Source organism: Oreochromis aureus, linkage group 11, assembly GCF_013358895.1.
Source record: "Oreochromis aureus strain Israel breed Guangdong linkage group 11, ZZ_aureus, whole genome shotgun sequence".
NCBI classification, from domain to species: domain Eukaryota; kingdom Metazoa; phylum Chordata; class Actinopteri; order Cichliformes; family Cichlidae; genus Oreochromis; species Oreochromis aureus.
In genome coordinates this window covers 27,000,716-27,023,062 of record NC_052952.1, presented here as the reverse complement: position 1 = coordinate 27,023,062, position 22,347 = coordinate 27,000,716, and the positions used below count along the sequence as shown (strand labels likewise).

The 22,347-nt window shown below is 40.3% G+C and overlaps 3 protein-coding genes across 3 annotated transcripts in view; all 3 read left to right on the top strand.

Annotated features, from left to right (window-relative positions):
- The window catches only part of myom3 (myomesin 3), a 68,457-nt gene extending 60,183 nt beyond the window's left edge, over positions 1 to 8,274 (top strand). The window contains exons 26-37 of the mRNA XM_039619691.1: positions 1,395 to 1,539; positions 2,279 to 2,338; positions 3,022 to 3,089; positions 4,782 to 4,892; positions 5,185 to 5,272; positions 5,402 to 5,440; positions 5,679 to 5,784; positions 6,775 to 6,938; positions 7,036 to 7,072; positions 7,232 to 7,254; positions 7,363 to 7,418; positions 7,500 to 8,274. Of these exons, the coding sequence (XP_039475625.1) occupies positions 1,395 to 1,539; positions 2,279 to 2,338; positions 3,022 to 3,089; positions 4,782 to 4,892; positions 5,185 to 5,272; positions 5,402 to 5,440; positions 5,679 to 5,784; positions 6,775 to 6,938; positions 7,036 to 7,072; positions 7,232 to 7,254; positions 7,363 to 7,418; positions 7,500 to 7,769 (1,167 nt within the window). The 3' untranslated portion in view covers positions 7,770 to 8,274. The remainder of the gene's footprint in view (positions 1 to 1,394; positions 1,540 to 2,278; positions 2,339 to 3,021; positions 3,090 to 4,781; positions 4,893 to 5,184; positions 5,273 to 5,401; positions 5,441 to 5,678; positions 5,785 to 6,774; positions 6,939 to 7,035; positions 7,073 to 7,231; positions 7,255 to 7,362; positions 7,419 to 7,499) is intronic.
- A 632-nt stretch (positions 8,275 to 8,906) lies between these two features.
- fabp10a (fatty acid binding protein 10a, liver basic) lies at positions 8,907 to 10,039 on the top strand. Its single transcript, XM_031740685.2, has 4 exons — positions 8,907 to 9,067; positions 9,173 to 9,345; positions 9,718 to 9,807; positions 9,934 to 10,039. Exons 1-4 carry the CDS (start codon positions 9,001 to 9,003, stop codon positions 9,982 to 9,984), a joined length of 381 nt encoding a protein of 126 aa, XP_031596545.1. The 5' UTR covers positions 8,907 to 9,000; the 3' UTR covers positions 9,985 to 10,039.
- Positions 10,040 to 11,029: 990 nt separating this feature from the next.
- srsf10a (serine and arginine rich splicing factor 10a) lies at positions 11,030 to 22,297 on the top strand. Its single transcript, XM_039619225.1, has 6 exons — positions 11,030 to 11,197; positions 13,096 to 13,200; positions 14,056 to 14,159; positions 14,263 to 14,431; positions 20,440 to 20,490; positions 20,584 to 22,297. Exons 1-6 carry the CDS (start codon positions 11,133 to 11,135, stop codon positions 20,840 to 20,842), a joined length of 753 nt encoding a protein of 250 aa, XP_039475159.1. The 5' UTR covers positions 11,030 to 11,132; the 3' UTR covers positions 20,843 to 22,297.
- The last annotated feature ends 50 nt before the right edge of the window (positions 22,298 to 22,347 follow it).

Here is a 22,347-nt window from a genome sequence, read left to right as displayed (position 1 = left end):
AATAACATAGGTCAGAGGAGAATGGCCACACTTCTTTGAGCTGATAGGAAGGCAACAGTAGCTAAAACAACCACTTGTTACACCACAGCCTACCTAAGAACAGTTGTTGGCCATGTCCATTCCCTTATGACAGCAGTATCTTCTGATGGCTCCTTTCAGCAGTTCTCTCTTTATCTCAAGCTGTATCTTAAACATGACTTCTCTGTACTTAAATGACCTCCCCAGTCACCAAATCTCAAGCCAACAGAGCACCTTTGGAATGTGATGGAATGGGAGATTTACATCATCGATATGTTGCCAACAAATCTGTAGATAGTTCTGAAGGTGAAAAGGAGCCCAACCACACACTGGCAAAGTCCACTTAATAAAGTGCACAGTTAGTGTATATCCACACACATCCATTTTTTAACCATTTATCCATTCAGGGTCATGGAGGCTTGGACCTTATGTCACCTAAGGGTCAGGGTTTTAAAAAAAAGAAAGAAAGAAAATTTCTGTCTCAGTAACTTTTAGCAACAAAAACAAGGAAGCAAAAAGGCTATTTCAAAAAGATCCTTACCCTATTATTGATAAACTAATGTAATGTTAATGTAATGTAATGTAATGAGAGACCAAATTTGGAAATGTAAAAGTGCAATTCAAAGTTGGATCGCCTAAAATAAAGAAACATTATAATCGTAAAGGAACATAAACTGAATGTGAACAAACTTATATGTGTTGTGACACTGAGCACAGAATAATCAGCGCTGCCATTGTAGTTATTGAACCGTGCATTGATGTGTGCACAGAGAGAAAAACAAATACAAGGCAGCATATTTATTGCGGTTTCACAACTCTGTCGGCTACATTTTCTTTGCCCTGGTTTGTTTGCTGCTGCTTTATATTCAGCAGCTTCCATTTATCGCTTGTATTTCATTTTCATTTATTCCATTATTTCCCAATATCAGAGTTCCATCTGAACAGCACTGATTACACATTATTTCTAAATGATCACAGCTGAGGTTTGTGAATTCAAAAGCCATTTAGCTGATTAGGGCCCTTAGGCTTGCCATACATCACAAATCACATCCACCACTGAGGCCTATCAACATGCAAGGCATACACTTATCTTGATGAGCATAAAAGCCGTGAAAATGAGCTCAAAGGCTGTTTTCTCTGTGTCACTGTTTGTTTGCGTGTTTGCATGTGTTATAGAAAAAAAAAGAAGAAATATTTCATCTTCAGTGTGCACATGGCATTTCAGATGCTTTTATGTGACTGTTTCATGATGTATTCTCTCTGTACGAGGAGCCATCTATAGGGTAGTTGCAAGCAGCGCGTCCACCTGCCATCTGGGATCATCTGAGCTGATGCGTGTGCTGTATGTGTGGCAACATTTGTTTGCTTTTCTGCAGCACCGCAAGATCAACTTTGACAAGGCCAAAGGTTTGGTGGAGATACTGTTTGATCAGCTCTCTCAGGAGGATGAGGGCTCGTACACGGCACAGCTGAGAGACGGACGCGCCAAGAACCAGTTCACTTTGGTCTTTGTGGATAAAAGTAAGTCATTCTCTCATAGTAAGTGACTAGTGCTAAATCTGTTCACCAATAAACAAGGAAGAGCTGCACAGAAAAGCAGGCATGTCACAAAAGGTACTTAATGAATAAATAAACACGCTACTTCAAAAAAACCAAAATGCAGCCTTAACTAAAATACATCTCCCTCCCTTAATAATTTAGAAGCACGGAAACACACATAAAAGGGTGAAAACCATTCAACAATAATACAAAAATAAAATAAAACAATGATGCAAACATCTCTGAAAACTTTTTTTTGTTTGCAATGCAAAAATAAAAAGCTTAAAAAAGCTCATGGGAACTGATTTTCTCTTCACTTTTACGTCGCACCCCCACTCACTGAGTTTTATCCTCATGCGCAGGTCATCGAGAAGTGGAACAGAAAATGGAAAACTTGTTGAACATGTTGGTTGTGGAGAGAAATTGACGTGCTATGATCTGAAAAGGTGGTGATGCAAAAGAGCATTCAAAAAAATGTCTGCTGATATTGTTTCGTGCAACTTTAGGTGATTTATTTAATAGTGCTTAGATGTAAAAATTGGATTTTCTTTGCTGATGTGTGCCATGTGTGTCTATATTGATAAAGGATATATAAACACAGATATTATTTTGCAGTGAGTCTTCAACGGGTTGAAATCACTTCTCACCTGATTAAATGCCATTTCGATCTTGTTCGGGTTCATTCTTGCACTCAGTCTGTCACTGTCTGTGTCTCTGTCAGAGTTTCGTGAGACGCTGGCCTTGGCTAATGCAATCCGACATGACAACAAGAGGAAGACTGGTAAGAAATTTTCCACACATCAAAAACATAAAACTAATGCAATCAGAGACGACAATCAAGGACCAGCATGACAGCCAGTGGCGCAGATATTCTATGATGAGTGTTTGACCTAATGCTGAGAAATGTCTTTGTGAACTGATATTATTCATTCAGTGATGCCTTGTTGCTTTAAAAGACTTGTTTATCTCATTCCAAGGTGAAAGCTACTAGTTGCAACAGGCATTCATAATCGCTGTATTGATGAAACATATTAAAATTAGAGAGTTGCATAGAGAGAGACATGAAGCTTCCTGTGCCGCTGAATTCTCTGTTTTCATCACCTGAGCTCTGAGACCTGATACGAGAGGCTCTGCTCTAAAACTCTTTTGTGTGTAGAGGCCAATGTCCCAGTGTCCGCTTGTGTAAACAGAATATCTCAAATCAGATCCACTATTCAAAGTCCATGTGAGACCCAAAGTCCACAGAACTCATTCTGTCTATTACAAGCAGAATACTAAGCTATAAAAGAAAAACCACCTGGGCCAATGTTTCCTGTGCAGTATGTTTCCTGATTAAATCATACCACAATTCATACTTCAGACGCCTACCACTGTGCGTGTACTGAACATACTGTTATGAATTATTTGTTTTGAATAAATTAAATGATCACTACAGATGGATAATCATTTGTTCTGTTTTTCAAGGTCCTTATTTCCAGGAATTCTTGTCCTGGAGTGTAAATGAGGATTGTGAATTAATTATGAAGTGCAAGGTACTTTTATATTTTTACATATTATATGTCCGAATACTGACATATCTCATTTATACTAACCGCCAGAAAATGGTGCTACTATAACCATTTTAGTAGTATTATGCTAACTCTGTTATGACTTACTGACTAATGTTTTTCACATCAACAATTTTAAGTCTGAGCTGTTCTAAGCCTTCTTGTCTTTTTCTTTCTGTCATTCCACTTTAATCTGTCCAAAGAGGACTTTTTCATCAGTTAGCTGATGAATGGTTTGGACCTTGTAGTGATTAATAAGCACAATATGGACAAAAGTACTGGGACACACAGGAGTTGCTAGGCCATGGAAACCCATGCAATGAAGCTCCTAATACAGAGTTTCTTTGGTTTCTTTATGCTTCCACGTTGCAATAATACCACTTACAGCCGATTGTGTAATATGGAAGAATGTAGGATAGAAGAAAAGTGAGCTCTTTATAATGAACCATTCTCTCACAAAGGCAAAATGCATGAGTAGGTGCTTAATTTTATATTCATGTGGTTCAAAGATGTGGCTCAATACTTTTGTCCATAAAGTGCAAATATATTAGATCATCACCCGATATAAGGTTTATGCCACAGCCGCACCAAACTAACCGTGTTGGTAATTACCAAAATCATTTTTATTTTTCTGTAGATCTCCATCTACCAGCCTGTGGAAGCTCTCAAACTAAAATGATATTTTTAATGCTATAATATAATTCTTGTTGTTATCCATGAATTTTCAGAATTACTGGTTTTTAAAAAAGCTGGAAAAAAACATTTTTTTATTAAGATGCCAAATTACAGTTATTTACTTGCATTTCTGAATGAAAAAATTCATTTTAGTGGTTGAATGTTTTGCTTTCTAATTTCAAATGTGGGTATGAACATAAAATTAAACATAAAAATGGTTTATTTGCCAAATAAAAAAAACAACAATTTTTAGTTTCAAATGAGTTTTTGAATTTCTTGAATACTTGTGTTTTCTTGTGCTCTACTACATTTGTTGAGCACTGTATTTGCTCTGGTACAGATGTAGCCTTTGATAAATTGTATGCCTACCTCCTGGATGGTGTTCTTCATTTGGATAGATGTTTGTTTGGATGAGGTCATTTTTAATCATTTAAAGGATTCAGTGATGATCCACCTCTCTGCCTTTAAATGTGGCTGAATTCACCAGTGATCATTCTTTGTTTGGTTTTTTATCAGAACTAACTGAACTGTTCCTGTTTCTCTGTAGCAGGCTTGTTTTATTTTTGCATTTTTGGACAGCCTGTTTTACATGAGAGCTATTTTGGCCAAATGTTACAGACTTCATAGCCACAGCTTCCAAATGCAAATGTGAAACCTGTTATCGTCTACATCTTTTGTGTACACTTGTGAAGAAAAAGTGTAGGAACATTTACATTTCAACCTGCGCAGTCCGTGAAAGTTTATTCAGTTTTTTACATTAAAACTAAAATTATTTAAGCACATATTTATCTTCATATAATATATATTCATATATTCTAACTTGAATGGATTTGGCAGTCTAAAGTGACTAAAAAAATAATGTGTCAGTATAATAGCATATGAGCCTCCTTGTAACCCAAAGCTAAAATTCTAATATAACCCAAACAAGATGATTTTTTTGCAACAGCTTTCGAGAACGCTTTGTACTGTTTTTACAGGTGTTGTTTATCTCTCCTGATGCAGGTGACAAATGCAAAAAAGGAGACATCTCTCAAGTGGTTTAAGGATGGTTTGGAGGTGACTCAGGTTGCGTATGATCCATCATCAGGGGTCAGTGTGCTTACTATCCCACAGGTATGCATAATGATTGTGTCCTGTTCTATTTTCAGATAAGACAAGTATGAATCATCACACTGTAGCTGATGTAGAGAGCGAAAGAAGATAAACAGAGTGACAGCTGACATTTATAGGATTAAGTCTACATGAGTCTTAACCTTGAGATGAATCAGGATTCACCTTGAAGTGAGCTTTGCCCTGGAAATGCCTCTAAATCAAATAGTTGGTTCTCACAGATATCAGATACTAAGTGGTGAATGTTCTGAATATGTTTAACTTTAATACAGTAGATGATTTTTTTCCCCGTCAGGTTACAAAGAAAGAGGCAGGCTCGTACAGAGCTGTGGTGTCAGACGGGAGAGGAGAAGATGTGAGCACCTTGGACTTGCTGGATGAAGGTGAGACTTGATTTTCTAGCCAAAAAAATATTACTGCTTTGTGTGTTATTTGATTTATCATGGAAATTAGTCATTTAAAATAAAATATAAAAATCTATTTGAATATGGATGATTTTTTTTAATTCACAGAGTATGACAAGCTTCTCCAGCACCTGAGTAAACAGTGCGGTAAGTGACACATATTCAGAAGAACAATCTTGGTGAAATATGCCAATGGCTTGTTTTCTACATCAGGTGAGCTGTGTCGGGATGGTGATAATACACCTGAAAGCCATGCTGATTAGCTGTTCTGTGCCCAGAATATTAATGTGCCGAGCACCCCAGATAACAAACACTTTGTTTTGAATTGCTAAAATATATCCAAAATGTGCTACTATATTAATCGAGAGTCCCACCCCCCATACAGCATTATCAGCCAGCTCGCTGAAGATTCAGAGCACCGGTGAAGGCTTCAAGCTGTACTGCTCACTTAAATACTACATAAGCTTCCTGAAGACCAGCTGGTACTTCAAGTGAGTTCGCAAAGAGAACACTTCTCTGATCTAACATCCAATACCTGCTTCAGACATATAACTTTTTTAAATTAATTCAAACTCTTCAACAAAGCAGCCAACTTATATATTTTTTTTCATAATGAAGTAATTTTTAATCTAAAATGAGCTGAATCTTCTTCCTAAATCGCAGAATTCGATACTTGAAGTATTAATTTTTTAAACATTTTAATTTCTGGGAGTTCTTCAAAACTCAGTGAAAATATTATTCTGGATAACTATGATTTATTACCAGCAAATGATCAGATCAGTAAATAGAACAGTGATTTATTTATTTTTTTTATTTTTTTTTTGCTGCACTGTACAGAAGAGCTAACATCTCTATATATCTATCCTGCACATCAATGCACGCGAAATAGCAATGCAGTGATATTTAATAGCAAAGCAGTAAAAGGAAACAAGTTGCTCTATTAACCTCTGTTGATGCCATAAATACATTTTTAGTGTAATGGATTGTAATAGTTGTAAGCTGTAATGGAGAGTTGTAGTATTTGTACCACTGCATGATAATTTACAGCAACACTTGCATTTATGGCAAAGTCTGAGAGTACTTTACTTAAAGTGACAACTTATAAAACGTCTAATAAAGTTCAACAACTACATGTTAAAGATCTAAAATTAGCAGTGTTTTGATGTGTACATACATATCTGCACACTAAAATATCCTATTCATCCTCCTCATATGCTTTACGAAGAACATAGCCTGCAAACAGCCTTCAAATTCTTAAACTGCTAGCACCCCCTGCTGGATCATTCAATGATAACAGCTCCTTAACGCCATTTCATTTTTCATTTGTCTCTTTACACTAATCAGTGCTAAAAATGCTTTAGCTGTGATGTAAAGGAATTCATTTCTCACTGGCTGCCACACTGATCTAACATAACTGTATTATATAGTAACTTTAATATACGGCAGTACATAACTGTGTACATGCTTTTCTCCGTGCTTAGAGAGAAGAGGATTGATGAGGAAGCCAGAACAAAGCCTGGCAGCAGCATGCAGAAGGTTTGGATTGAAATCTTCAACCCAACAGAGAATGATAAAGGAAAATACACGTTGGAGATGTTTGATGGCAAAGATACACATAAGCGGTTTCTTGACCTGTCGGGACAAGGTGAGTGGAAATGTCATTTTAGTTTAAAGGTTTTTAGATTGTGAGATCGTTTTTTCCCCAGATTTTTTATTGTGATTATTTTTCAAACATCCAACAGCTTTTGATGACGCTCTGTTGGAGCACCAGAGGTTAAAGTAAGTGCTACACCCAATGCACTAGATGAGATATCTAGGCTTTCACTGACACTGACAGAACAGTTTTCCAAAAGACAGAGGTTTTACTCGAAAACAGATTATCATTGCCTGACACTGTGCAATGTCATTTTGATCTAACCCTTTGTTTTCATCCCTCAGGCAGCTGGCCATTGCAGAGAAAAGTGAGTGATAGGTTATGTGTTAATCCCAGGACATTTCTTTCCGTGGCAAAGATTAAAAGATTCTACATCATATGCCAGCAGAGAGTTATTTTTGCCTTTTTGTTTCAGATCGGGCTAAAGTGACAAAAGGCCTTCCTGATGTGGTAGCCATTATGGAGGGCAAGGTACAATAACTGTTTAAATCTTGCATATGTGCTTCTCTCTGTGACCTGCCATTTCATATTTTGTTTGCTCCTTCTCCTCAGTCTCTGTGTCTGACGTGCTACATTGATGGCGAACCAGCCCCAGAGATCTTCTGGCTTCGTAACGATAGGGAGATATTCAGCCAGGATCACTTTACAATCACTAAGGCGCCCAAGTGCAGCAGCATCACTATAAACAATGTCAACATGGAAGATTCTGGAAAGTACAGCATCTTTGTACGCAACAAGCACGGCTCTGAAACGGTTGACGTGACCGTGAGTGTTTACAAGCATGGGGAGAAACCTCCAGCTAATGCAGTGGAGTTGAGTTAGGACTCCAAACTGAGTCAAAAATCGATATTTCTGCAGGGAGTGAGGGTTTACCAAGATCTGGGTACATGTTGCTTTTGAGAATTTCCTGCAAACAAACCACAATATCCTCTACTCCAGGATTTGCTTCTACAGCTTTACTTGATGTGTCTAGTATTTTGCTTAATGAAACTCTTTTCGGCTGATTATCTTGCATAAACTACCACTATAGTAGCCAGTGTTCTGCAGTAAACAATGGTAGCATTTTTTGTAAGCAATTAGATAAGAAAAAGCTGATTTATCTCTATGTAATTGACATTACTGAGCTAGTTTGCTGGCTTTTACTTGCTCCACTAGCACTGAATTTGCACTGCATTTTATCATTTATCTGCTTTTGGTCATGCTGCCAGTTTCAACAAGTCTCGCTTTAAGTGCTTTTGAAAAACCCTAAACTCTGATCTTAGTTTCCGTTGAAGCAGATTTGTAATTTTTTCTGTGTGTGTGTAGTGAATAAAGGGATTTACAGCAATTTTTCTCTGGTGGATTACTTCTAAAATAGATTTTGCAATGAATGATTTTTTTCCACTCTGGAAGCAAACAGTCCGCAGTGTCATTAACCCTTCTACATTACCTTAGAGTGATAGATTTACATTAGTAGGCTGGAGACGTGAATGAGGATCAGTTAAGGTCTGCACATTAGTCATGTTTATAAAATGCTTTCATTTAGCATTTTCTTCTTTTCATCCTTAAACTCCTCTACGATTTGATATCCTTCTGATAAAAGGTTCGATTCTTTGTTCGTGTGCTCCTTTGCTGATTCAGATCCTTTGTCATAAATTGCAAGTGGAGCCTCAAAGAAGAATAGCTGTTCTCTTATAATACTAATGAGGATCAAAATATTCAAGCTGTGAAATAGGCTGGCATGCCTTTTACTGCCAAGTCCATGTGTGATCTGCACATATTTCACACCAGTGAAGCTCTTAAACGCTAACTTTACTGAATTTACTAAATTTACCAATATGAATTGACCTTTGGTGAACGCTGTGTCACAGGTATAAATGAACTCCAGGTTATTCAAACATGTGATTACTTCAGAGGACGTTGTTACTCATTAGACATAGCACTGGGAGCCCTTTGCCATCAAGTATAAGAAGGTGGGGCATACGCTAGCAATCTCCACATTGTGTTGAGCTTCACACAGCTGCCTCAGCCTCCCGCCACCTCAGTGAAGGAGAAGCCAGACCCTCTAGACAACATGGACTTCAGTGGAACGTGGCAAGTCTACGCTCAGGAGAACTACGAGGAGTTCCTCAGGGCCCTGGGTGAGAAAAAAGTTGGGCGGTAAAGAAAAAATGGATTATTTTCGGTAGCTGAAGTTGTAGGTTATTGTGCATAAATTAACAATATACATGTGTTTTGCTTAACAGAGCTCCCAGAAGATGTCATCAAAGTGGCCAAAGACATCAAGCCAATCACTGAGATCAAGCAGAGTGGCAATGACTTTGTCATCACCTCCAAGACTCCCGGAAAGTCCATGACCAACTCGTTTACCATCGGCAAGGAGGCTGATATCACCACCATGGACGGAAGGAAGATCAAGGTTACTAATTTTCATTTACCTTTTATTTTATAAGAGACATTTTCTCGAATACTAATTTACTTCAGGATGATGCAACTTTTGAGAGACTAAAAAAATACTGTATTCTCATTATTCACGAATGATACTCATATTTAGTAAACTGCCCCATTGTGTGCTAACAGTACCACTGTTAAATTGGTCACTGATTGCTGCATCTGCTGCTTCTGTTTGACAAAAGTTCAGTCATCTGTGTCTACGAATACTCCTTATCCTACTGGAAAAGTAAAAGAAAATTACATGTTAATGGGCCTGAAGATGTGAAGGGTTTAAATTCATTTTCTTGTCTGTTTTGAGGGATTCATTATGCATAATGTCTCTTCCAATGATCTGCAGTGCACTGTCAATATTGAGGGCGGCAAACTGGTCTGCAAAACTGACAGGCTCCACCACGTCCAAGAGCTCAAAGGAGGAGAGATGGTTGAGGTAAAGTCCACCTTACCAGAATTCAAACAAGCAGCAGTATCAAAAACCAAACAAACTATTTGCTGGATTATAATCTTAATATTGTCTGTAATTTTAAAGTGTTTCCTTTTCTTTATCCCATTTCAGACTATGACCATTGGGTCGACAACTCTCATCAGAAAGAGCAAACGGATATAAACTTGGCAGCGAAGAAACCAGTGTCTATTTAAATAAAAGTGTTGATTAAAAAGAGCGTGTGTGTCATATTTCTGTCCCCTTATATTTGCAATGGTCTTCATGAGGTCATTGCTTAGTGAGGCCTTTTCCCTGTGTCTAACATGTTTTATAAAATATTAACTAGGTAAACAAAAGATATCCTTGCAAAGAAGCATTTGATAAAAGTTTTGTTTGCCATGTCGGCTATATTGAGAAATCTGCTTGTGGCTTGATCCTACACCATCCTCTAGTGGACTAACGGGTCTATTGCACGCTATGCCGTGATACTGGTTTGGATAGCTACTTCTGGGGGCTTGAGGAAGCATAAATCAGTTTCTATCGTCAGTGTGGGGACTTGGCTTCTGTTTGATGAAAGAAAAAAGTAATTATAAATCAGGAAAGATTAAGATGAAAACTTAAGGAAGCTTTAAGCTTATAAGGTTATTTTAGGGAAATTTTGGCAAAACATTAACTGTTAGTGAATTACATTTAATTTCAGGATTCTGTGATTGCCATATGTCTCTCTTATAATCACAGACAGTATGAAACAGAGATGTCACACATAAGGACTGATTTTAGACGTTTAACTGTATTACGACATTTCCTGCTGCTCCCTTTGGCCATTCATAATAATAACGTAATGAAATAATAGATTAACAATTAAATGGCTGTTATATACCATAGAAATTTCTGTGGATTCAAAAGACATTGAATTAACAAAAACTTTATAACTACATGACAGTCTGAGTAATGAATGAAATATTTTTCTTTACTTTTGCACATTTATGTCTTCCAGTTTAATCCCGAAGAGTGGTGCTGACAAACTTATTTCGTTTGCTACTTAATTGTAATGCAATTAAACCTCTTTACATTCACAGAAAGAGGGAGTTTCATTGATCCACTTATGCTCAAAGTAGCCTATATGTGGTCCACAATGTAAACTGCGAGTTTGACATCCCTGTCTGAGGTCTGAGAGAGAGAGAGCGAGAGAGACTGTGCGTTACTTCTAGGCATGCGCAGTGCCGACAGAGCGCTCTGACTGACCACGTAGCCTGTATCAGCTGCGGTACAGATAGCTGCAATACACGAATTCACGGCCTCTCAACAGTAGCAACGGGCTGCTGAAAAAAATGGCGAGATACCTAAGGCCTCCGAATACATCACTTTTCGTCAGAAACATCGCCGACGAGTCCAGGTACGTTGTTATTTTCAACCCCGCCGGCGTGCAAGCAGGCATGGCCAGGCTAAATGTGATGCTAGTTAGTTAGCAAACATGTCAACGTGATGTCATCATCAAAATTAGGAAACTGACGTTAACGGTCAGAGAGCGACTCCGAACAGAGAAGCTGGCTACGGACAGCACAACCGTGTAATATTTGGTAATAATTTAGAAATAAGGAGCTGAAACACTCGTGTTGTAACTGAAGTTAACGTTAGTCCCTGACCTGTCTGGGGGGTACAAAAAATATATATATAACCCCCCCCCCGCATTTTCACCTAAAGGTATCGTACCAACACAACACTTTTTAATTATAGAATTTAATTTTATGCCCTTCCTATTATTAAAAAATAATAAACAAATATTAAGGCAACACTTGAACATTACAGCCAATTAAAACTTTGGGCATATAAATAGTGAATTCATTTTATCTGCTTTGGTACGCGTGAAAGTGATAACAGGTGGATTGGAGAGGCAACAGTACGACAGACTGGTTTTGCAGGTGGAGGCCACAGACCGTTGCTCTCTCTATATCTCCTCTCACTTATTTTCTTGTTTTACTTTATGCTGGTGCCCATGTCATTACTGGCATCATGAGACTGTGGTCCATTCGATTTACAAAGATAGTCCATCTCTTACAGGATTGCACATCTTTAAGCCCTGTCACGAGGGTTGCATTGCCTCCCAGCACAGGCTTAAGACGGTGGAAGAGATCTCAATGCACTCCAAGGTGTTCTGTTTTCAAATTAAGTTCAAAATGCTTTTATCCTCCGGGCATGGCTGTTTAACTTTAAAAAGAATTCAGGCAGCTTCTCCACTGTGCTATGAGAGTAAAGGCATTTTAAATTTTATTTTAAAACAGAATGTCTTTTGAATGTTTTTGAAATTTTAGCCAATGTGTGTCCTTTCCAAAGAGTCCCTCAAATAGAATTGGTATTATTCTGACTGAATAACAGTCAGGAGTGCTGACTGACTCCACAAGACTGTTGAGGAGATCCCAGAAGACAGGCGATTCCTTGAGGGGAGTTTCACAGGGCCATAGAAGGGAATTGACCCAGCAAAAGGACCAGTATCTGCTCCTTTGTGTGAAGATGAACAGGAGGACCACTGCCAGAGCCTTGCTCATGTGTGTGTTTCTGACCAAAGACTCTATGTAGGTGACATGAGGTCCCGGCATCCTTTAGTAGGACATGTGCTCACATGTCATACACCGTGTTTGGCATTACCAGACAACACTTAGAACTAGCCTGTTGTCTTCACAGATGCAAGTCCACAGTGAGTACATGTGCCAGGTGTGAGTGAGCCTGGCGATGCCATGGCAAATGTCATGATGCCAGCTACAACATTGGCACCAAAGCAGGTCAAATGGATTCAGAATGGGTTATGCTTCCTAACTGGGGACACTGGTATCCCTAAGGTGTAACTGCCTTTGTGCTACATTGTTTTTGCTGCCAAGATTAAAATAAAAAATGTTTTTGGAAATGGGCGTAATGAGTTCTGTTTGATAATCGAGAGGCCTAAATGTGAATAGTATGACTTAAACTACTTATTATTAAAGATAATAAGTAGATTTTTAAGTGTGATTAATTTCACAAAATAAAAAAATCACTTCTGTGAAAAATGCCATATCCGGATTTTATGGCCACAATGAATATGTGGAAAAAGACAGTTTCTGGTTAAACTGCACAAGTTCACCTTAAATGTCTGGATGAGGAAACTTCCTTATGAGTAAGAAAGTAATGCGGTTTATTTGCTGTTAAGCAATGTCCGTTGCTTTGCTGGCGCCAACTCTTGTGTATGTGCTGCACACTGGACTCGAGCCAAATTCATATAGTAGCCAGCAGAATAAATGTGCTTATTTCATGACACTTTAGGCCAGAGGATTTACGGCGTGAGTTTGGTCGTTATGGGCCTATTGTAGATGTCTACATTCCACTTGACTTCTATACACGACGGCCAAGAGGATTTGCTTACATTCAATATCCTTTATTCTTTCAGTTTATGTTCGTACTTTTTCACTAATGGATTGTAAAGCATCAACTCTGATCTGTTGGGTGCAGTGAATTGAGTAACACCTGATTTAATATTTCCCTTTTAAGAGGAGTTTTTGTAATGTAATTGGGTTTTTTTGTTGTTTTTTGTTTTTTAATGCTTCTAGCATTAAATATACTCCTAACCAATATTTCTTCTGTTGTTGCCTCAGAATGGTAAAGATACAGGTATGGAGACCCCACACCAAAGAAAGTTGAAAGGCGGTTGTAGAGTAGATTCAAGCCAAAGACATCCAGGCGACAAGCAGTAGTGGAATTTGGAAAATAAAGACAGAGCAAAAGCATGAAGATACAAAGAGGACAAAAAAGAGAGCTTCCAGGCTTCCATTTGTCTGCCAAAGGGAGGAAAAGAAAAGTGTTTATTGGGCAAAGACAAGCAGGAAACCTCAAGTTCTTCTGCCAAGGCTATAAAGATCAAGCTGAAGGTCAAGCATGTTAAAGGTAACAAGCCAGACTTTTTGTATCCTACCCAATCTGATCACCATTAGTATTTGTCTTGTCTTCACAATTTGAAGTCACAAATGGGCCTATTTTTAATGTTACATAATTTGAGTTGGTATTACTGAAGACAGTCAATTATAAATGAAAGAAATATGCTGAGATGATGAATTACTTTTATACATTTTTGGCCTCACTGATCCAGTAGCTGTGTGATGTTTTTTTTTTTGTTGTTTGTTTGTTTTTTATTTTACTTGTGTTGCAGCTGCTTGTTATGTTTTTTGTATTGCATGCATGCAGCTTTCAGTTCTACCTTTCCAAATTAAGTCCTTAACAATCCAGCATGTTTGAAGATGTCCGGGATGCAGAAGATGCTCTTCACAACCTGGACCGTAAATGGGTTTGCGGGCGCCAGATTGAGATCCAGTTTGCACAGGGAGACCGCAAGAGTATGAGCAATTGACATTCCTACTTGAGCTTAACTGTGCCATCTGTGTTTGGGAAATATGTTGTATTGTTACATAACATTTTGATGTGGATTTGTCAATAAAGCCCCTAATCAGATGAAGGCCAAGGAGCGCCACTCCCCTCGCAGTTTCTCTCGCTATGAGGATGATCGGGATACCCGCAGAAGACGCTCCCGGAGTCGCAGTTATGATCGCCGCAGGTCCCGGAGCCCTTCTTTTGACCGTCGCCCTCGGAGATCTGAGAGCCCTAGAGAGTGAGTTCTTGGCAACTTTTACACCTTTTAAAAAATATAAGACATTAAAGTTCACCAAAAACATAATGATATAAATGTAGTGAGTGTGAATGAGTGCTCTATGGATGTTTGCAGCTCTGAAAGCTGGCACTTGCAAAAGAGGAGGAAAAAAGAAAGGAGAAAGGGAAGATGGAGGGACAATTTATGAATCAATAGAGGGGGAGGGGAAAAAAGATAAGAGAAGAGATAAGATAAGATAAGATAAGATAAGATGGCCTTTATTAGTCCCACAGGTGGGAAATTTGTTTTGTTACAGCAAAAGTGCAAAGTTATGTAGCAGAAATTACAAAACACTGGAATGCAATAAAATAAAATAAAATAAAATAAAATAAAATAAAATAAAATACTATGTACAATAGAATAAAATAGAATAGAATAATATATACAATAGAATAAAATAGAAATACAAATACTATATACAACTGAGTAGGAAAATACAAAAACACAACTTCGTCAGAAGAATTGCACATACAGCAGTCTTATTGCACATGTGTGGGTTTGTGTGTTTGATCAGCTGCAAAAGTCTTTATTGTAGAGTCTGACAGCAGTGGGGAGGAAAGACCTGCGAAATCTCTCCGTCCCACACCGTGGTGCCGCAGTCTCCCACTGAAGGAGCTGCTCAGTGCCTTCACAGTCTCATGCATGGGGTGGGAGATGTTGTCCATCAGGGATGACAGCTTAGCCACCATTCTCCTGTCACTCACCACCTCCACTGGGTCCAGAGGGCCTCCCAGAACAGAGCTGGCCCTTCGGATCAGCCTGTTCAGTCTCTTCCTGTCCCCAGCAGAGATGCTGCCTCCCAGCAGACCACACCATAAAAAATGGCTGAGGCCACCACAGAGTCATAGAAGGTCTTCAGGAGTGGGCCCTCCACTCCAAGCGACCTGAGTCTCCGCAGCAGGTACAGCCTGCTCTGCCCTTTCCTGTAGAGGGCGTCTGAGTTATGAGTCCAGTCCAGTTTGTTGTTCAGATGAACACCAAGGTACCTGTAGCTGTCCACAGCCTTGATGTCCATACCTTGGATGTTCAGTGGTTGCAGTGGAGGGTGCTTGTGCCTGCGAAAGTCTACCACCAGCTCCTTGGTTTTACTGCCGTTGATCTGGAGGTAGTTCAGCTGGCACCAGTCCACAAAGTCCTGAGTCAGTCCTCTGTACTCCTTGTCGTCCCCATCAGTGATGAGGCCGACTATTGCAGAGTCATCAGAGAACTTCTGCAGGAAGCACTGGGTGGAGTTGTGGGAGAAGTCTGCAGTGTAGATGGTGAAGAGGAACGAGCCAGAACCGTTCCCTGTGGGGCCCCGTGCTGCAGATGACCCTGTCCGACACACAGCCCTGAGTCCTCACATACTGTGGTCGGTCGGTGAGGTAGTCCAAAATCCAGGTAGTGAGGTGATGGTCCACTCCAGAGTTCTCCAGCTTGTCCTTCAGAACCGAGGGAAGAATAGTGTTAAAGGCACTGGAGAAATCAAAGAACGTGATTCTCACAGTGCTCCCAGCGGTCTCCAGGTGAGCGAGGGAACGATGTAGGAGATGAATGACGGCATCATCCGCTCCAATGCCAGGCTGGTAGGCAAACTGAAGTGGGTCCAGTGATGAGCTCACAAGGCGCCGAAGCTGAGCCAGGACCAGCCGCCCAGGGTCTTCATCAGGTGGGATGTCAGAGCCACCGGCCTGTAGCTGTTGAGGTCCTTGGGCGTGAAGTCTTTGGCACTGGAACAACACAGGAAGTTTTCCAGAGCTGTGGGACTCTTCCCAGCCTCAGGCTCAGGTTGAAGAGGTGCTCCATCACCCCACACAGTTGGTCCGCGCAGGACCTGACGACCCTCGAGCTGATGCCATCTGGACCCGCTGCCTTCTTGGCTTTAATCCTCCTCAGTTCCCTCCTAACCTGGGTGGTTGAGAGAGACAGGCTGGAGCCTTGTGTTGAGTGTGTATTGGATGCTGTTGTTGGGGGTGGGGAGGAGTGAGCAGGGTGAATAGAGGAGGTGTGAAGTGTCTGAGGTGTCAGAGGTGGAACAGCAGCAGTGGGGGTGGGTAAGTCTGCAGCCGATGTTGGAGACTGCCTCATGGCTGAATCAAATCTGTTGAACAAATGATTCAGTTCATTTGCCCACCTCACATCCCTCCCAGGCAGAGAGTTCTGATGTTTGTGGCCTGAGATCGTTCTGAGGCCTCTCCAGACTTCACCAACGTTATTTTGCTGAAGCTGATTCTCCATCTTCTGCCTGTAGCTGTCCTTCCCATTTCTTATCAGTCCCCTCAGCTCTCTCTGCACCCTTTTCAACTCCTCTTTGTCTCTGGATTTGAAGGCCCTCCTCTTCTGCTTGAGGACGGCTTTAATTTCTGGGGTAATCCAAGGTTTGTTGTTGGAGAAACACCGCACAGTCCTGGTAGGTACGGTGTTATCCACACAGAAATTAATATAGTCAGTAATGCATGTAGTAAGGCTGTCGATGTCCTCTCCGTGGTCGTCACAGATCACCCCCACACAGTGGACTCAAAACAATCCTTAAGAGCCTCCTCGCTCTCCTCCGACCATCTCTGCACTGTGCGGGTGGCTGGTGGCTCCCTGCGCACTAAGGGCTCATACACAGGGACAAGGTGCACCAGGTTGTGATCAGATCTGCCCAGGGGAGGGAGAGGTGATGAACTGTATGCCTCTTCAGCATTGGCATACAGTAAGTCCAGTGTTTTATTGTCTCTGGTTGGGCAGGTCACATACTGGGTGAAGGTGGGCAGTGTGGAGTCCAGTGAGGCATGATTGAAGTCCCCTGATATTATGAAGAGGGCTCTCGGAGATTGTGTTTGCAGTCTGCTGACCACAGAGTGGAGAGTGTCACAGGCTGCATCCGCGTTGGCCGAGGGGGGGACATACGCTGTTATCGCGATAACATGCGAGAATTCCCGGGGCAGGTAGTATGGACGCATGCTAACGGCTAACAGCTCAATGTCTCTGCTGCAGAGTTGTTCTTTCACAGTGATGTGCCCAGGGTTACACCATCTGTCATTCACAAACACTGTCAGTCCCCCTCCTTTCCTCTTACCGCTCTCTCTCGTCCTGTCCGCTCGCAGCATCTGGAATCCCGGTAGTGTCACGCTCGTGTCCGGAGTTAGCGGTGTTAGCCACGACTCCGTTAGCATCATGATGCTACATTGCCGGTACTCCCTCTGTGACCAGGTTAGCGACGTTAGCTCATCCATCTTATTGAGCAGAGATCGTACGTTTCCAATAATTACAGAAGGAAGAGATGGTCGATAACGTCTCCTTCTCGGGCGACGGCGCTCCTTCCCAGCACGACACCCCCGTCTTTTCTTCCTCAGTTCACTGGGAATGTCGAGTCTGTCCGCCGGCAGTACCACTGCTGGACGCAGCGCTAACAGCTGATCCCTACTGTAAACAAAGGATCCCTGCTCTGGGTCCCCAGACACGGGTGAAAAAAGTAGGAAAAAAACTAAGAAAAACAACCAGAACTAGCACAAAACGGTAGAACATGGTTGCAGGGTCTAATTACTAATACGTTAGTTATAAAAATTACGAGAAGAAAAAAGATAAGAAAGAAAGAAACTCAGAATGAGCAGAGCTGCTGTAACAGGCTGCCGCACACGGGGAGCGCCGGAAGTGCAAAAAAACGTGCGTATACATACTAGGGCTGCAATAATTCGAGTAACTTGAATATAAATAAAATTCTCAATGCAAATTTTTTGCTTCGGTGGTGTTTAAACTCTGTAGCACTCAGTTGTCATCATGTAAGTACGAGTGTTTCACCCACATTTTGTATTAAAAATCAATATGCAATAGAAGTATATCTGGCGCACGTGTGAATTAAAAAGTATTACAACATTAAGCCCAAGCAGCCCCCAATTTTTCAACAAAAAAAACGGATAACACAACAGCAGCAGGGAAGATGCTGTCATAGTTTATCAGGGAGATGCCGTGTGGGTAGACGGCACTCTGCCTCTGCTCTGTGTGGGTAGACAGTGCAGAGGCAGAGCAGTTACTGAGATGCTGAGCTCAGCTGGGGTTAAAGCAAACATTTTCTAGTGTGCAAAACAGCAGCACTTGTTCCTGCAAGCATTATTAAAACCTTTATTTGGAAAAAGCTGGTGGGAGTGCTCCATCAAACCACCTGTTTAAAAACCTCCAACGTGAAGAAAAACAAACTCTGTAGCCATCCTCATTTGTTTGTTTTTGTTTACTTTTTTGTTTTCTCCACAAGAAAAATCTACAGTAAAGCTACTGAAGTTAAAATATGGAGATGGACTGTTAGCTTAGTCTGATAAGATGCTTAAATTAGGCAGCTAGCTAAAAGCTGCAAGCAGCTGTCCTACTTTATATCAGAGCAATACCTGCAACAAGCAGGAGTAACCCACATTTATATCAAAGCTTTAGTAACATTATGCAATCCAAATCCACAACATAAAATATACAGTGTTATATTAATTGTATTAATATTTAAAAATATAAAAATAAAAGGTTTTTTTTTTTCACAGGCTGGTCAAGATATAGAAGGGCCACTGAGCTGGGGCTTTTGTGTTGGACACTGAATTATTATTACTATTCATTTTAAACACCAATAGAACATGTTTTCAGCACAGGCCAAACCTCAGCTCTGAGAATGTTGATGTTCTAGTCTCGTGTTTACATACACCCATAGTCGCTCAATCACTTGCACACCTAAACACGCAGACACCCTCACTAGAGTTGTCAAAAGAAAATCGATATATCAACAATATTGATACAAACAGTGCCATCTTTGCCACCTCCGGCGGCAAAGAGGGCATTGAACAACACTTCAGTAATTTGGAGTTATCATAAATGTTAACATGCTAACATTTGCCGTTTAACTATTAGCAACTAAATGATAGCAACATTAGCCACCTGTCATCAGTAACGTAGCAGCCTGTGGACAGCAAGTCACAGATGGAATTTTGAGTTGTGACAGAGCAGATTATGGACAAATGGAGAACCACACAGGTTACTGGATGTGCAGTGTCAGGGGAACAATAGCTGAACTGAGCAGATTAGCAACTTGCTATTGTCATGATGAGCTGGGGACCTATCTAGGTTATAGCCCACCTCTCAACCCTGAGATAGGCTTCATATCCTGCCCCTGCAACCCTGAGTGGAATAAGCGGTAAAGAAAATGGATGGGTGAATGATGGATTGAGGAAACATATGGTGGGTGAATCACTCGTCTCTCTGGTGGAACTTTAAAGTGGAGCCTATATTTAGTATTAATTTCCTCAGAATTACAAACTGATATGAAATACATTCCTTGGAGTTCTGTTTTTTTTGTTGTTGTTGTTGTTTTTATAACATTTAAATATTAAATTAATTGACAGTTGTCATTACATTAATAAAAACAATTCTGTGAACTTCATTTACTTTCATTTAAGTGAACACAGTCTGAAATGGCTCTCATGCTGTTGGCTGATTGCAACTTGGTGCAACACAGTTAATTAAAGCCGTCATTTAGCAAGTTTGGAGTGTCATTGCTTTGAAAGTGACCAATCACAATAAGACCAGTTCCTGCTGTAATTCCTCCCCTCTGTCATTTAACTTTAAAGGAGAGTTTGTACACTGCAGTGTTCTGAGTATAATGTGCTGTGTGCCTGGTGGCTGTTGTGCACTTATTTCTGTGCTGACATGAGTGAGTCTACCACCTCTTGTGAAATATTTATTTGTGACTATGTTTTAGTTATGATCTGCTTGTGACATGTACCTTAAATGTAGTTTCCTGTAATTGTGTGGGGCATGTACAGCTTGTGAGCGGGCATGATGTTTGCAGGTTTGTACACAGAAACTTTGGACAATGTCCAAGCGTGGCAGTTTCTGCAGGAAACAATTTATGTAATAAAGAGGAAGCCATATACTGCTTGTATATAGACAAGCCATGCTGTAAGGATATAAAGTAATTCACTCAAACTGTACAGTAACTCAACAATTTTGTTTCCTTGTTCTCTCTACAGCTCTCGATCCTACAGCCGACACAGACGAAGCAGAAGCCATGAAAATAACAAGTAGGCTCATTTCTGTCCTCTTGTATTTCAGTAATCATATAAACATGGCACTGTACTCTGTAATAATAGTAACTGTAATGATAATCCCAATAGGCACAAAGCTCCTCCCAGTGACCACCACAGAACGCACCATGAAACAGCCTCACACTCCACCTCCCGCTCCCCGTCAGCGTCCAGATCAAGACCAAAAGGTAAAAAGAGCCAGTCCAGGTCTCACAGCCCTGCCGAAGACTTCCACCCATCCCAGAAACAGTCTGTCAGGAGATCCCCATCACGCTCCTACTCTAGATCCATGTCCCGGTCACGCTCTCGCTCCAGGTCCTGGGCTGGACGCAAGTCTGGAGGCCACTGACAGACTGTTCTCCAGAGCCCTCTGTTTATGTTTTTCTAGAGGGTTCTGTTTAATGTTCACCTCTAGCCATTTTTGGACATGCATTACTTAACATTGTTGGCTTCATTAATCTGGTTCATGATTAATTAACTGGTTAATAATGTTCTGTTACGTTCCTCCCAGGTTTTTTTTGTTTGTTTGTTTTTCCCCAGACGTACAAGCAGCAGTGACAGGAGAACCACAGTATGTGTGCACAAGATTTTTGCTTTTGTAGCTACAAGCATTATCAGTATTGACTCTAGTGTGTATAACATTTGGTTCCCTCTGCCATTGTTGCTTTTATTACTAAGAGTTTTGCGTTTGCTGCTGAGAACTGCACCAATTCCCTCCCACACAGAGAGAGAATGCTAGCTTCTGGTTGGGAAAGTATGTAACATAAGAGTACTTTAAAGTTATTGTGAATTTGTTTTGTTTTTTTAAATGATTGGATATAAGCTACTACTGTAGTGAGCTATGGAACTCATGCAGTGATTTTGTGCGTCACTATCTATAAATGCAACTGCATGCACTCAAAGTTGAATGCTTCAAGGTCCAACTCTGTTAAGAACTGCTGTTATGACCTTTATGAAGAGACCAGGGTGCAAGTAGACATGTTAAAAGGTTGTATTTATAGAAAGGTGTGCATGTGTGAAAGGAGTCTTGTGCTTCCTGCTTTCATTTCTTATTTGAATACGGAGGAATCTTTTGCCAAAGGTAAATAAACAATTTTGTTATGTCTGTAAGGAAAGCACATTTGGCTCCTGCCCTTTGTTTTGTTTTGTTTTTCTTTTGATACATGTGTTAAATTAAACTGAAGGCCTGTTTTGCCATTATTCACAACATGCCCTAGTCTTAAATGTCTGGTTTAATTTCAGCAGGCCAACTTGTATACTATAGTTATTGTGATTGCTGTGACAATGAAAGATATGCTGATACAGCTGGTACCCAATAATAGAGTCATTTTGTTATGTAATAATATACTAAAGATAAGAATCAATTGTTTTTCGTGTCCCTAAGAAACTCCCTTGTTTAAACTGTTATACCTGATATCTTTTGTCAATAAATACATTCTTACACTGCTCTAGTTGAATAAGCTGTGTTGTAAAGGTAGTGTCAAACAAGTGTTACTATATCAAGTCAAAAATACTCAAAACACAAAGTAGGGGGGGAGGGGAGGGGATTTAATTTTTTGTTTTAGTTTTTTCTTCTTTTTTCGTTCAAGTTTTTCATCAATTCAAAGAGTGCTTTCTTGTTTTACATTTTGTAACAAATTAACACCAATCGTAAACAGGGCACATTTCATTGTTCTTGGTGACATTTCATCCGAGGGACAAATTAAAAAGCCAATTCACTGAAAGATTTCAATTTTGAATATGGAGACTGCCATGTATGATTTAGTCTGGGCAGGAAAAAAAAAAAGTTTACATGAACCAAGAAAAAAATAATAGACATTTTCAATTGTCAGCAGGCGGAAGAACAGCCGAGAA

Coding starts and splice junctions, on each gene's coding strand:
- fabp10a (XM_031740685.2), top strand. CDS start 9,001: ATGGACTTCAGTGGAACGTGGCAAGTCTACGCTCAGGAGAACTACGAG. Junction 9,068..9,172: donor GGAGTTCCTCAGGGCCCTGG/GTGAGAAAAAAG, acceptor TTTGCTTAACAG/AGCTCCCAGAAGATGTCATC. Junction 9,808..9,933: donor AAGGAGGAGAGATGGTTGAG/GTAAAGTCCACC, acceptor ATCCCATTTCAG/ACTATGACCATTGGGTCGAC.
- srsf10a (XM_039619225.1), top strand. CDS start 11,133: ATGGCGAGATACCTAAGGCCTCCGAATACATCACTTTTCGTCAGAAAC. Junction 11,198..13,095: donor AACATCGCCGACGAGTCCAG/GTACGTTGTTAT, acceptor ATGACACTTTAG/GCCAGAGGATTTACGGCGTG. Junction 20,491..20,583: donor AGAAGCCATGAAAATAACAA/GTAGGCTCATTT, acceptor TAATCCCAATAG/GCACAAAGCTCCTCCCAGTG.